This window comes from Myotis brandtii, unplaced genomic scaffold, assembly GCF_000412655.1.
Source record: "Myotis brandtii unplaced genomic scaffold, ASM41265v1 scaffold112, whole genome shotgun sequence".
NCBI classification, from domain to species: domain Eukaryota; kingdom Metazoa; phylum Chordata; class Mammalia; order Chiroptera; family Vespertilionidae; genus Myotis; species Myotis brandtii.
Window position 1 is genome coordinate 10,386,019 of NW_005353838.1, and position 16,004 is coordinate 10,402,022.

The 16,004-nt window shown below is 41.7% G+C and overlaps 1 protein-coding gene across 1 annotated transcript in view; it reads right to left on the minus strand.

The window, feature by feature from the left end:
* Positions 1-11,777: 11,777 nt before the first annotated feature.
* Positions 11,778-16,004, minus strand: part of TTN (titin) — a 282,573-nt gene continuing 278,346 nt past the window's right edge. Inside the window, exons 317-321 of the mRNA XM_014546416.1 lie at positions 15,743-15,899; positions 14,121-14,809; positions 13,869-14,022; positions 13,020-13,322; positions 11,778-12,881 (exon numbers count right to left, since the gene is read on the minus strand). Coding sequence (XP_014401902.1) covers positions 12,586-12,881; positions 13,020-13,322; positions 13,869-14,022; positions 14,121-14,809; positions 15,743-15,899 — 1,599 coding nt within the window. The 3' untranslated portion in view covers positions 11,778-12,585. The remainder of the gene's footprint in view (positions 12,882-13,019; positions 13,323-13,868; positions 14,023-14,120; positions 14,810-15,742; positions 15,900-16,004) is intronic.

Consider the following 16,004-nt stretch of genomic DNA (forward strand, 5'->3'; position numbering starts at 1 on the left):
TGGAGGATGGGAGAGGACCTGGTATCCAGTTGCTCTTTATTCAGACTTCAAGACCTAATTTCAGCTGCATACCTCACTCCCTTTTTTCACAATACCTGGTGCTTCCCAATCCTGAGCTTGTGAGGGGTTTGGTAGAGTGTGTTTTGGGCATTAGGCTTTAACTTCCTCCTTGCTAGGTTAGTTATTATACCTCCTCCTGGTTTTTATTTGTATAAACTGTTGAATTCTTATGGCTATGTAGTCTGTTCTCTTTGCTTTTCTGGTTCATGACCATTTATATTGCTTTAATGTCTTTTGGTGGGGTTTTGGAAGTGGAGAAAATAAATACACGTGGTCAGTCTATCATTTTTAACTGGAAGCCTAGATTTAATTTCTAATAGTGTATGGAAAATAAAATGTCTTTAGTATTCCATAATTCATTCTTTCCACTCTAATTCTTTTTATTTAGCATGGTTTTATTGTACTACCTACCTCATCAACACACATAAAACACTTAGAACAGTAAGTACCAGGCACATAATATGTGTTAATTAAGTGTTAACTGCTATTAATATTGTTATCATTATTATTACTATTATCACTCTTAGTTCAGTAAGCCACCTAGACTTAAATGATGTTTTCACCATAGGAAGAGTTATTGATGCATAGGGAAAACATTGACTCTACACTTAACTAGGTGTTTCAGCATGCCTTCAGGTTTGGCAGTTCCAGAAGATTGTCCGAAGCCCCTTACCATGGTGCCTCATCTTGGGTGAGACCTTAGAGTACAAGTCATATACAGCTTCTATTTCTGTTTGTCTTTATTCTTTTTTTGGTTTGTTTTCTTGTTTTGCAGTGGTTGACCAGAGAGAAATATGTGGCAATAAATACCTGTCTTTTAGCATCGTTTTTTGTTTTTTTCCCTCTGTACCAACTCTGATCAAGTAGTGTGGCTTCCAAGGATTCTGAGTTTGAGGCTAGATGAGCAGAGAGTGCCCTACCTACTTGGTTAATGATGTCTGCTATGGGCCGGGCAGGAGGGTGTGGGGAATGGTGGCAAGGATAGTCTGTCATCCAGAATATGAGGCCATGATCATGGTCTGACTGCATAACTTTGCTAGATTATATTTTTTAAGCGCTCACAATAAACAGTATTACAATTCATAGTTGATTCCCTGTTTTCAGGTTCCACCATCACACTAGGATGAACATAATCATTTGTATATTTTTAAAATGCAAAGAAAAATAGCCCATCATCTCTATTCAGGCAAAGTGTGTACGTAACACACACCATTCACTTACTAGCAGTACCTTTGTGAATTCGAAGACTTTGCCATGCTGACATGGTACTCAGAACAAAACCATTGACATACTTTTAAAACACTTTAAAAACGAGTTTAGCAAGTGTAATTCAATAGCATACTAGTGCTTGACATGTCACCGTTTGTGTGTAGATCACCCTTAGTCATCACTTGAGAGAAGAGTTTTAGTTTATTTCAGTTTTGCATAAGTAGCAAACCCCCTTAGAAAGACCAGTTGCTCTTCTTTTTCTTTGCTGTGTTTTTTAAAATATAGTCCATGATTTTTTGGGGGGAATTTGCATATTGCAACTTTTCTTTATTGATTTTGTGAATTGGGCCACCTTAGCCACACAATGCCCTATCTTGTTTACATATGTCACTTTTGGATTTAACTCCTGCAGGTGTTTTTTTTTGTTTGTTTTTTTTCCCCCCCTTTGGGGGAGTAACAGAGTGATTATAATTTTAGATTATTACAATAGTTAAGGTTCATTACTGGCTTGATCTAGAGAACATTAAAGACTCACTGTGGTAGGTTTTTTTCCCCCCTCTGTTTTTCAAATGCTGTATATTATTTCGATATTTCCTTTTTTCTAGCCCTGAAGAAGTCATGCTTGTATGTTATACAAATCATGGTTGAATGTTAAAAGTAAATTTCTAAGAGCTTTCCAATTTATCCATAATTAGCCAAAGAGAAAGTCATATGAACTTTCCCCATTCTTTCTGTATTTACTTTTTTCTTATCACTTTGTTATTTTATCTTTTCTCCATTTTTGATTAATTATAGTGTCTCCCCCTCCCCCAAACAGCCTATTCAATTTCTCTAGAAAAAGAATCACTTGGGAAGGATGGTGAGTTCAAGGGGGCATTTAATTTAGGGTTATATGTTTATTCACCTTTCTAAAAAATCTTTATTTAGTTAATATTCATTGCCTACTCACTAAGTGCTGTGTTGCTAGTATTCACCTTTGCTTTCTAATTCTTGAGTGCACTCAGCACTTACCGCTTCATCTTTAATAGTTTAGATAAGTTGAATATCTTAATTGTAATTGGCTTCCCTAAATTTTCACCATTTAGTTGAATAGTATTTATAGTATTTATTATTCACGTTTGCATACCAACTATTATTTTAACTTAAACATAAATGAGCAAGCATTAGAAGATACCATGGATGTTTTAAAATAGCTTTATCTTTGTATATATAAATATTATTGAAAAAATAAGCACATTACATATTTTTTGCCTTTTAAATGTTTTTATTTTTGGTTAGTCATAACTAATATATATACAGGGTCTCCCCCAAAAATGGATACACATTTTGAATAATTATTAATTCCAATGGGTTAAATCTGAAAAGAAAGAAACATCAATTGAGCTATCAGCTATTAAAGTGTGTATACATTTTTTGGGGGGACACCCTATATTTATAATGGTTCTTGCAACAAGAGTTTGTGGGTATTTAAATGAACAATTTGTAACTTTAGAAAAATAAATTGGAAATACTGAAATTGAGGGAAAAGCTAGTCTCTAAATATGCTTAGTAACCTAATAGTAAATATGGCTTAAATTAATATAACTAAGCATTTTTAATTTTGAAACATTTTCAGAATAGGATTTTTATTTCCAGGGGAAAATAAATTTCATTCAAAAATATATGTATACTTTTGTTAGTATTCTTTTTTTCTCTTCCAAATGCCAAAAGGTGTACTTTATATTTTTGTTATGAAAATTCTGCTTGTTTAAAGTATTGTAGCAATTTTATAAATCAATAAAACTGAGCCATGTTAACAGTGTGGGGGGAAATGTCTAATACATTTGCCATGTCAGTGAGAAAAATTTAAGTACAGCATGTTTTGAAAGTTTAAAGAAGGGTAATCCTGAGCTTTTAAAAAATAAGACAACTGGTTTGCTGCACACTTAAAAGTAAAATCTTGTTGGCTAAATTAAAGTTAATGCTATTATGTGAGAAAAGATAGAAGTAATATTGAACCTGGAGGTGAGGACATTAAGTGGATCACCTTATTTGGCTGGATCAGGGGTTCTCCACAGTGGCTGCACATTAGAAACCCCGGGGAGAATTTAAACTTCCCGATGCCCAGGTTGACTCAGACCAATTATAACTCCAGTGGGTAGCCAAGGTTGAGAACCAATGAACTAGATGGAAACCCTTGTATTTAAGAAGTGATATGTATGTATAGCATTAAAGTTCGGGGTCGTCATCTCACAGCCTGAAAGTCCAGGCATTTTTCCAGATCCCTAGGAGCATGCTCTAAGGCAGTGATGGCGAACCTTTTGAGCTCGGCGTGTCAGCATTTTGAAAACCCTAACTTAACTCTGGTGCCGTGTCACATATAGAAATTTTTTGATACTTGCAACCATAGTAAAACAAAGACATATGTTTGATATTTATTTTATATATTTAAATGCCATTTAACAAAGAAAAATCAACCAAAAAAATGAGTTCGCGTATCACCTCTGACACGCGTGTCATAGGTTCGCCATCACTGGTCTAAGGATTGGCCACAGCGGCTTCACTTGGGAGCTTGATAGAAATGAAAGTCTGTGCCCTCACCCCAGATCTGCTGAACCAGATTCTGCACTTGATAAGACCCCCAGGTGGTACCTCTGCACTGTGAAGTCTGAGGAGCACTGCTGGAGGTGGTGGTGGGGCAAACGGCCATCTTCATAAACTCTGTCTTGTGCTTTGTTTTCTGTCCTACGTAAGTCGTGACATTTTCGTACAGGGTTGGAAAATGAAACTAGTCCTGTGTGCTCATGTCAGCCGGTTAATAGCTAGAGTGCTTTTCTAATTGATGGTGAGGGAAACGACCGCCACCATCACCATCACCACCAACTCCGCTCTCCCTAACACGGGGAAAAAAGGGGACTAGAACTGATCCCTGGGCTGAAGGCTGAACTCCTTCAATTCCTTTCCACAGATACCTGTGTATTAAGGAAAAATAGCAAGTACAATCCTTGCAAGGGCACCTCTTCACACGTGCCCTTACTCTGACGTTTCTTTGAAAAAGAAAGATTTCCCTTTAAGACATTTACTCATCCTGGTCTCAAACAGAAATGGGTTAAACTGAGTGCTCCCCACTCTCTGGAATGTCTACCCAGCACCCACTCTCAGAAACCCCCCTTCTCCTGGCGGCCGTCCCTACCTTGGACATTCTGGAGCTCTCAGCTGGCTTCCCTCGTCCCAGCACCACCAGGATCAAGCAGAGTGTTTCCTCAGGACACCTCCTTCCTGGAACGTGGGAAAGGTCCTTTTCTATTATTTCTTTAGAGCCCCTAACATGGTTTACAGGAAGCTCTGGCTCCCCTCCGCTGTCTGTCCACACGACATGCCGGGGCAGATAACACCCGATTTCCTGGCCTTGGCTTTTTGAGAAGAACTGGAGGGCCTTTTCACGGGGAGTGACTGAAGGGCTGCTGCTGTGTACCCTGCCCGGAGCTCCAATGACCCTGGAAATGGGCCAGAGCCCTCTTGTCCCTGCACAAGTGCGTCCTGCACTTATCCTCCAGCAGGTTTCAGTTCTGGTGTTGTGACCACACTGGTCCGTGGAGACCGGGCTTCTGGTTCCAGTTCTGCTACTCCCCGTGTGACTTTGGGCCTGTTATTCAAAGACCCTGGATCCCAGGGTCTCCACTTCCAGCTTTCCTTCCGGTGGGCTGTCCACAAGAGGCCTCATTCTCTTCCCCTTAGTGGTCCTTCCCTTTATCAAAACAGGGCAGCTCAGTCTCCCATTTGCTCTCGGGCTGGTAGGCCAGGTGGTATCTCTTCTCCAGCTTTTTTGAGTTGTTCTGGGCAGGAAAGGGAGAGTAGAGGCGGGATGGCCGCCTCCCCTACTTATGTGGGCCAGGTTCCCAGCAGGTTGGGGAATGAGGGACACCTGTATGCCTCACCTGACTACAATCTACAAACATTACAGTCTCAGGTGGAGCTGCCTGTCAACAAAAAGCTAACTTCATTCGTACGTTGCAATTACAGAGAAGACTTCTGTCCCCATGTTCCTCTCTGAGGATGAAACTGGTATCAAGCAGGGTTCCCTCCACACCCCTAGTGACTTCCTCTATAACCCAGGGAATGTACCTATTACATCTTTAGCAAGAAGCATTTGTCCTGGAGTCTTTTGCTTGTTTGGAAGGAGCTTTAGAGAAGCACACACCTGCTGCACAAGGCTCATGAACAGCGGCCTCTGCTGGATGCCGAAGGAAAGGAATGCTGAGCACCAGGGCCCTAGAACTTTCCAACGTGGAGCTTGTTTTTACGGGGAGCCATGTGCAGGTATTTCTCAGATGGCTTAGGCATCTGTCCATCGGCTCCCTCTCTGAAACGTGCAGGACAGTATTCCTTAAACTTTTAAAATCTTTGCATCTTTGAATTGTTTTAAGGAATCCTGTCCTTAAAAAATATACGTAGGCATAATTTCAGGGAGCTCAGACACCTAAAGACCTGGGGATAAGCACGAACTCCAGATTTGGAATCCTGACTTTTAGGACATGCTATCTTTTTCAGGGAATTCCTGACAGATTGGAAAGCATCAGTACATCTGTCCACTCCTCTTACCTGCTTTCTACCTTTTCTTAAAACGGAGCAGGAGTGAATGGGAGTCGTCCCCAGGAGCCACACTCCTGACACCACATCCTCAGGGGAACATGGTTTGCTGGGTCAGACTCTGCTTCTCCACTGTCAATTCCACAGACAAGGACTTGTCACTGAGAAGGCTGTGGGCAGTAGGGGGCCTCCCATCTCCATGAGTCACCCCACCCCCACCCTCATCCTGTGCCCGGAGAGTATCAGGTTGGCTTTATTACATGTATCCTGAGGTCCCCAGACAATCTTAAGACCTTTCCACGGGTGGTTATAAAGCCCCTGAGCTATCATTACAGGGCCACTAAGGGCTAGAAATTTGGTGGTAGGTAAAGGTCTTTCTTCCTGTGAGTGGATTCCCCCGGGAGGAAATATGTAAGCTCATTGATGTAGCATGACAAATAAATGTCATAGCTTTCTCAGAATAGCTCAAGACATTGTAAAACTAAAATTTGATCAAGTAACTAGTTTGCTTCAATCTCTTTAATGCTCTCCTTACCTCCTTCGGTGAAGCCCAAACTCTATAGTCTGTATATGGAACCTTTGGCAACTTTGTCCTGCCTCTCACTCCCAGCCCTTGAGAGGTTCTTGCACCAGCCTTACTAACGTGTTTTTTTTCTAATTTTCTGACTGTATTGTGCTTTCCCTGGTCCCCAGACTTCTGCGGTTGCAAAGGTCCTCTGCCCGAAAGCCCTGCCCCACTCCTGCTTACCCCATACTTCAGGCCACAGCGCTTACATGGAGTTTCCTCTAACTGGCTGTTCTGCATTTCTCCTTCTGCATCAGAAGCCCCAGCCACCTGCTCTCAAATACCTTCTTTCATTTCTTAGGTGATATCCAGTTCCTCCTTCTACTGAGATCTAGTCCTCTTCACACCTTAGATGTTTCACCCTCTGTCCCCTGTCTCAGCCTGCATCGTGTGCAGCACCAACAAAAACAGTTCAATCATCAAATAACATCGGGGAGCACTGGATTACCTCTTGGAGAATCAACATATACTAACCCATCAAAGGCTCTGAGAAGTCCTGCATAAAGAAGCATAATTACCCTACCCAGTCCTGACTCATGTTTGTCAGAGGGGAGGGAGGTTGCGGTGAAAAAGGTTAAGGGGTTAAGAAGTCCAAATTGGTAGTCACAAAATAGTCATGGGATGTAAAGTACAGCATAGGGAATATAGTCAATAATGTTGTAATACCTATGTACGTTGGGTGCCAGGTGGGTGCTGGAAATATCACGGGAACACATTTTAAAGTATGATTGTCTAACCACTATGCTGTACACCTGAAACTAATACAAAATGATATAGAATGTAAACTGTAATAAAATTAAAATGAAATAAAAAGGAAAAAAAAGGAAGTACAGTTACCCAAGTCCTAAGTTGATTTGGTTGTGGAACACTTTTTTTCACAGCATTTCCCAACTTCCCTAGGAAGCATTTGGGAAATATTGACCCAGACATACCATAAGCATAAACCTAAGTGTTCACTTTTTATAACCTTAGAATAAAAATTGATGGGCCAATCTATTTTCAAAAGTCCTTCCATCTATCTAGCAGACAATATTTTCTCTCATCACAAGGCAACTGGACTTTCTCTGCCTGGATTTCTCAAAATGACATTTAGGGCAGAGTAAACAAATACAAATTACTTTCTCTTCCTGGAGCACAACCATAAAACATTATTCTTGAACCAGTCACCATGGAGACCACCATTTTTACCTGTTATTTTACTGTCTGCTTCCCTCCCTACCTCTACATGGTTCATCTATATAATCAGCTACTACTGGATAGAGATGATAAATGCATCTTTTGAGACAATCCATCAAAACACTTCTTGTAAAAATGTGTTGTCCCATGTGCATCATGTCTAGAGGTTGAACTGTGTCTCCCCAAAAAGATATGTTGACGTCCCCTGTACCTTAGGATGTGACTTTTTTGGAGATAGGTCTTGGCATGGATAATAAAGTGAAAATGAGGTAAAATTAGAGTTACCCTAATATGCTGGTATCCATCTAAACGGGAAATTGGGACCCTCACATACAGAGAGAATGCTATGGGAGCACGAAGGTGGCCATCTACAAGTCAGAGTAGCGTGAAACAAATCTTCCCTAACAGCCCCCAGAAGGAACAGACCCTGCGGACACTTTCATTTTGGATTTCTAGCCTTTCTGTGAATAAGCCCCCACAGTTTGGGGTACTTTGTTCTAGCAGCCCTGGCAAGATAATGCATCTGGTGAATATGGGAGCGTCCTGTTCCCTGTTTCCTCTAAAATGCTGCTTCCCTGCCCTAACCGGTTTGGCTCAGTGGATGGAGCGTCGGCCTGCAGACTGAAGGGTCCCAGGTTCGATTCCGGTCAAGGGCATGTACCTTGGTTGCGGGCACATCCCCAGTGGGGAGTGTGCAGGAGGCGGCTGATCGGTGTTTCTCTCTCATCGATGTTTCTGGCTCTCTATCCCTCTCCCTTCCTCTCTGTAAAAAAATCAATAAAATATATAAAAAAAATTAAAATAAAATGCTGCTTCCCTGGTCCCTAACTGTGATGTTTTGTATGGTGGTCCCTAATACAGTAATGATTGCTGGTACTTACTGGTGCTGTGCCAGGCATTGCTCTAAAAGTTTCATATGAAGTACCTTGTTGAATCCTCACAACAACCCAGTGAGGTCGATGCTGTTGTTAGTCCCATTTTATGGATGAGATTATCAAGGAACGAAGAAGTTCAATAACCTGTCCCAGGTCACACAAGTTAGCAGATCCCAGATTTCAGCTTCTCACTCTGGGTTTTGAGCGAAGATGTGTAATTCCTACTTTATGCTATCATGTAGCCTGGGTGTGGGGTTTATAAAATAGACAGGAAAGATTCAGCATAAAGAGGGAAAGGATGACAAGATTTATTTCTCATGGGATGGATTGAAACCAGGAAGCTCGGCTTGCTACTCTCTGTCGCCCCCTGCCGACACGGGGAGAGAAAAGGTGGTCTAAATTGGAAATGCAATGATGCGGAGAAACATATGGAAGGTTGCTGAAGGTGTGGAGCACGAATCCCCTCCACCCCCCTCCCGGGAGCATTATTCTTGGGGGAGTGAGGGGAAGGAGGCTGGCTGGTGAGTCCGGGAAGGGTTCTTGTCGCTCCCGCTGGAGTGCCCCTGACGGACTTCCAGGACCCTCCCTAGGCAACCCTCTCACCTGCGCCCACGTGGCCACACGGAGCTGTTTTCCCCAGGCCTCTAATTCATAAAAAGAAGTCATGCCTTGCCTGTAGCGACGACCTCTTTTGCTGGATAGATCGCTGCCCCTGCCCTCTCTCCCAGGCCCTGTGCTTGGGAGCTTCAACTACAGAAGTGCGAAAAGCTTTAAAATTCTCATCAGCTCTGACCGTATCTCAGCAGGCGGGCGGCGTAGGCCTTGTTTAGATATTAGCATGTCGGTGCTGGGAATCATCCTCAGGAACCACCCAGTAAGTCCTGCCTCTCTCATTTAGGTTAAGAATAGGCATTTCAAGTTGGAGTGGGTGGAGTGGGTGCGGTGGTACCGCTCAGATTCCCCAGCTTATGTGTGTGCACCCGACCCTGTTTCTGGAGAACTGTCTGTTTAGTGCCCCAGCCTGCAGAGCTCGCTCTGGCCAAAGGCCCCCTCAGCTGGAAGGTTATCACCCCACCCCACCCCCCACCCCAGCACACAGCCTGTAGCCACCACCTGGCAGATAAGGGGGTCCAATGAGGCTACTCCCCCTCCCCCGTTCCCAAACGGAACTAGCTCTGGTATCATTTAGGCTCCCTGTGGGATGGGCTGAGGCTGCTGTGGAGACGTCCGTTCTCCTCCGCCCCGCCTCCCTCACTCCCCTTTTCCTGGTAGCAGCGCCTCAGACATTCTTTATAACAAGAGTCCCTGCTCTGGGCCCTGCTTTTGGGGACTCTGACTTAAGACAGTACTTGCTGAGTAAATTAATGAAGACCCAAGATCTTCTTTTGCAGAATAAAAATTGACAGTATGTTTGCTTCAGGCTTCAGCTTTGGCCACTTGTACTTACATTTAGAAGTAATTGTGCTTGTATTTACATTTGTAACTTGTGCTAATTAGGTAATTTGGGCAAGGAATCAACTTCAAAGGTTTACAATGACAATGATCTAATTGAAGTGGATAAATACAGATATTTTGGGCACTCGCACTCGATACTTTATTATCAAGTATAGATCAATTGTTTTAAAAAGCACGGTACTATAGCATTTAAAACCAGTTCTTTGGCTTTGAAGGCTTTCATTTGTTTTATCTCAGTTCAGAGCTGCAACAGTCAGTGTCAGGTGCACAATTAATCATTTTCCTTGAAGTTGTCATTTTCTCTTCACTACACTCCTTGAGGGACAAGGTTAGTATCATCTTATCTGTGTGTTGTTCGCTGTGGTGTCTAGCACAAAATATGGTAGCTGTTTAATATCTTTGATAGATTTAATTGATTCAGTTCCCATAAAAATAATTTTCTTGATAAGTTTAGAAGATTTTATCTATTATTTTTTGTGTGAAGCCGCCTATTGTCTTCTCTAGCAGAGAGGTGTGGACAAGGAGCCCGGTGACACTTGAAGCCCTGGCAAAGGTCAGAGCTATGCACCCACTGTTTAGTCGAGACAATGGTAGCTGAAGCAACTTCCCCACCAGATAGTCATGTAAATCCTTATTGATAAGATAGTCTGCCTGTTACTGTAACTTGCCTGCCTAAGGGCTATGGGTGTATCCTAAACTGAATAAAAGGATAGCAAGGCCTGAGCACAAGCGGAGTCCATCCTCTTAAGATGGGCTCTCGCCTGGCCCCCCAATTTCCAAATTATTGTTTCTTGTCTCATCTTTTTCATTTGTGTGCGGCCCCTCTTCCAGATCCTGAACCCTGAACCACGCGGGACGTGGGGGAACATACACAATTTTTCAGGAAGTTTTGTTAATTTTTGAGGATAAAATTATCCATGAAAATCATATCTATGCTTTAAAAATTATTGAATATATTCAGCACGATAATTTAAATATTTGCTTTAACGAACTTATGAACCTGGGGCTATTTTGAACTTGAGTTGCTTTGTTTGATAAAAGGCACATACCTCCCCCAACCCCAGAATTTCACAGAAAACCACCAACCACACGTTTTGAGGTGCAGATAGCTTGCTTTTATTTTGTTGTTACTATCTCCAGGAGGTCCAACAATTATAACTAACAATCGAATTTATACGTGCATGAAGAGAACTACATCAGATCGACATTTGGGGCAATTAGTAATGTTGTTTTTAGTTTAACGACAGCTTTGTTTTGTTTTTGTTCTTGTTGTTATCTTTGTGCTGTGGCTCATTGCTTAGTTGCCCCAGTTTCTCAGGGTAATTTAAATTTAGAGCTACCACACGAAGGCATTGGCTGCACCCCGGGACCTCCAAGAGTTGGCACTGCTCTGGCATAGGAATACCTGAATAGCTTGGTTAAATGAGGGGATGGCCAGGCGATGTTACTTTTCCAAGCTACCCAGGCACTCTCTATGGTCAGAGACAGTGTAACATGAGCGAACAAAGTGCTGGCCGTTGCACTTTGCTCTGGTAATATTTAGGTCATGATAATTCTGAGTGTGACATCATCAGAGAAAATGTAAGACGTTAAAGTGTTGCTTACAGGAGGGTAAATGCAAACATCACCAATGCCTTACATTTCTGATTCAGTAGGTATTGGTGCACATGCCAGGTGATGTGCACAGCATTATCTTTTAGGTGGATAAGACATCTTCAATGGGGAATTTCTCAACCCACTGAGGCATACTTAGACATCAAGAGAACTACATCAGATCGACATTTGGGGCAATTAGTAATGTTTTTAGTTTAACGACAGCTTTGTTTTGTTTTTGTTCTTGTTGTTATCTTTGTGCTGTGGCTCATTGCTTAGTTGCCCCAGTTTCTCAGGGTAATTTAAATTTAGAGCTACCACACGAAGGCATTGGCTGCACCCCGGGACCTCCAAGAGTTGGCACTGCTCTGGCATAGGAATACCTGAATAGCTTGGTTAAATGAGGGGATGGCCAGGCGATGTTACTTTTCCAAGCTACCCAGGCACTCTCTATGGTCAGAGACAGTGTAACATGAGCGAACAAAGTGCTGGCCGTTGCACTTTGCTCTGGTAATATTTAGGTCATGATAATTCTGAGTGTGACATCATCAGAGAAAATGTAAGACGTTAAAGTGTTGCTTACAGGAGGGTAAATGCAAACATCACCAATGCCTTACATTTCTGATTCAGTAGGTATTGGTGCACATGCCAGGTGATGTGCACAGCATTATCTTTTAGGTGGATAAGACATCTTCAATGGGGAATTTCTCAACCCACTGAGGCATACTTAGACATCAACGTTATGTTGAGGCACAAAGATTAAGTGTTGAGCAGGGTATTCGTTCCATAAGAAACTTTCTCCTACCAACAGTTAGTTTCAGAAATTACATTGTAAAATGTCATAAAATAATGGTACAAAACTTTATAACCGTTAATCCGGCTATATACAGTATGTACATGTCACTAGAAAATGCATAATATTCTTAGGTCAACAATTAGAAAAGGTTGAAATGCATATTTTGAACTTGGACTCATTTAGGTTGATACAAAACTACTTTTTTTTCCTTAATATTTACAGATCAGAAAGATTAGTCCATGTGAATCGTTTGTGAAAGGTTAAGGAGGATGAGAGCGCAGGCCCTCTTAAATGGATCGAATATTTATGTTCACAGTAGCGGAGTCACATCCAAATTCATTCCCTAAGCTCAGGGTATAAAGTCCACCGTCTTGTTTCTGTACGTCCATGATGATCAGAGTGGTCAGGTCCTCTGTGTTTTCAATGTGGAATCTCCCCTGGTCTTCATTTTGGATTTCTCTTCCACCACACGACCATGTTATTTCTGGGGTAGGCTCACCAGTAAAAGCACAGGCTACTGTTAGAACTTTGCCCTCATCAATGCTGATGTCAGAGGGAAGAGCTTCAATTTTAGGTGGAATTCCTTTATGGAACAGCAACAACAAAAACATGTTAGAATCACAGAAAAAAATTTCCATGTGCTTTCTACTGAATTGTATGAACTAAAGACTATATAGTGCTACTAGGCTTGTCAACCTCTACCAGTAATTTTATTGCTCACCTCGTATGCCTGCTTTAAGCATTTTACTACTCGAGCTCGCCAGTTGCGTCATACTAGATTGTCCCATAAAACTGCTGGAACTCATTCCTACAAAGGACTCTTGCATGGAGGACATGCTTTGGGCAGACATGCTTGCAAATTTCATTTCAGTCATGCTGCTAGCACTGCTGCTGCTGAAACTGCTGAAGGAGGCCTCCTGCTTAGACGCGGACATTTGGACGGACTGAGACGAGAAGCTTCCTTGCAAGCTCGTGTCATCACTTGTCTTCAATACTACCTCTCTGGGAGGTTCTTCCACTAGAGCTGTGGACCATAGCAGATACGGTGAACATCAATGACATCTGGGTAAGTTGTGACATCTGACACTGACTTACAGAAATGGCAAACTTAAACACCATACACGGAAACGTAACCCAAACAATTTGCTGTGGAAGCTTAAGCAAATACATACATACATACATACATACATACATACATACATACATTTGGTCAAAAAGCTAGCCCAGTGTCTCCAAGAAATGAATCCTCATGTTTCTATCATCACATTACATGCAGGGACTAGAATCACTAGGAGAAAAATGATTAGTCATATAGAAAATAATGTATATATTGCGCATTCTGAAAAGAAATGGAACAGGGCAGTCAGTAGCTTTGCCTTGGAAGTTTCTGTTGAGCTGTAAAGAAACTGATCGTAAGAATGAATCCACACAGGAGGCCTGTGCCTCTTACCTATGCAATTTAATGAGGCTCCTGAGTCTGCTGTGATCAGAAAACAAAGGCAAAAGAATTTTTTTTAAAAAACACATAAAGGCCTTAAACAGATAAAGGAAATGGCAAAGATATACTTACGAAGGACTGTTAAGGAAGCAGTAGCTGAACATTGGCCACGGAAATTTTTGGCCTTAATGGTGTACTTCCCACTGTCACTTACTGACGCATTTCGGATTTCAAGAGAATATACATTTCTGGAGCGACTTACGCTGATATTTGAAGAAACAGAAACCTAAAAAGAAGAAGAAAAAAAAGTGTTTCTTTGCCCTCTTCAGGAGTACATGTAGTGTCTACAATTTTCTTCACTAATAAATTCATAATTAAACTTACCGGCAGGTTGTTTTTAAACCATTCGATTTCAGGAGAGGGCTCACCACTGATTTCACAAGAAAAGAGAACGCTTTGTCCTTCGTTAACATTTTGAGATCTGGGCTGTGAGATGAAGGCCGGAGCATCTGAGAGTTCTTCGCTCAGGCTCAAGTCGTACTGACACTTGACGATTCCTTGACTGGTTTTGCCAATGCAGGTGAGGATTCCTTGGTGTTTGTGACTGGCCTTCTTGATGGTTAGGGTCTGATCACTGCCCGAGACGCCGTATCTGTACTCCTCGGAGTTAGTGAGCTCTACTCCATTTAGCACCCATTTCACATCAGTGGCACCAGCAATGTTGGCTTTTAAAGTCACTTTCTGACCATCAGTTATGCTCATCTGACTAGAGAAGGCTTTAATTTCAACTTGAGTGCTGATTTCTTCCATTGCCTGGGATGCTTTGGTGACTTCTTCATGGACAATGGATTTTTCTAGGGAGGCGGCTTCTGACTTCTTGACTTTTTCAGAAATTGTAACCTTTGAAGCTTCCTCCGTGAGGGCTAACTTTTCTTGAGATTTCACCTCTGACTTCTTGATTTCTTCAGAGATTAAGGCTTTCTGGGAAATTTCCTCTTGGACAACGGCCTTCTGGGATGTAATTTCGGAAGTCTTTTGTGTAGATACTTTCTGTGTCTCAGTGTCTTTTACGGCTAAAAAAGAAACCTCTGTAAGGCAAACTTAATTGGAAAGAGGCCCCACCCTTTACTCCTGTACATTCTGCAAGTGAAGGACCACAAAGGAAACAGAGGCTGACTTCTGTGTGCAGTGTAGGTAATGCCTAATTCTCTCTCAGTGCCAGTCGTGGAAAACTGCCATGCTTGACTTCTGAAATCAGTGTAATGATTCTTTAAACTAAACTGAAGATGATTTTTATGACTTAAGGGGAAAAAAGTCTTGCAAAGAATAGCCAAAGAATTTGGGAGATGTGTGTGTTTTGATGAATAAAAAATGAATTATATTTTAGAAGACTGAGATGACAGCAAACTAATTTTAATGAGGAAAACTGATGTAGCTCTTTCATTAACTTAGCAAAAGTGAAGGTTTAAGGAAGAAGTACCATTTTGTATATTCACTTGACTTTCTTCCTAAACATGCCTGGGAGCAGGAATCTTATATAATACCACACACAGTTAGGTACTTCACATGTACTTTTATAAATTAATATTTTTATTGATTTTGAGAGAGAGAGGAAGGCAGAGGGAGAGAAAGAGAAAAAACATCAAATTGAGAGCAAAACATCAATCAGCTGCCTCCTGCACGTCCCCTACCAGGGATTGAGCCCCCAACCCGGGCATGTGCCTCAACTGGGAATCAAAGCAGCAACATTTTGGTGCATGGCACGACCAACACCCAACTGTGCCACACTGGCCAGGGCTTAATATGTACTTTTTTTTGTGAATATAAAGGTATATGCTAACTTCAAATATGTGTATTTCTACATTTGTGTACAAATGGTATTCTGGAATTGGAAAACAGTTTCAATACTTTCTCATGGGTGGGTTTGTGTGTATAAGGAAGTGTTTAGAAATGTTACTTTAATATTGTTTTCTGGAAAATGTTGGTAAGAACAAAAGCCAACCTACCTTTTATGGTTAATTTGCAGCTCGAGGACACAGATCCAGCTGAGTTCGTTACTGTACAAGTGTAAAGCCCGCTGTCAGAAGTGTCAGTCTTAAGAATTTCCAAGAGGAATCCTCCTTTGTCTTCAGAGAGTTTATATTTACCTCCCTGTGTAATAGCCTGTAGAATGCAAGTGGTTTGAGTTTTAAAAAGTGATTTAATTTTCAACTTTCTCTGGGAGATGGGGAAAAGGTTAGTTATTTAGAAGATAAAATTAAGAACAGT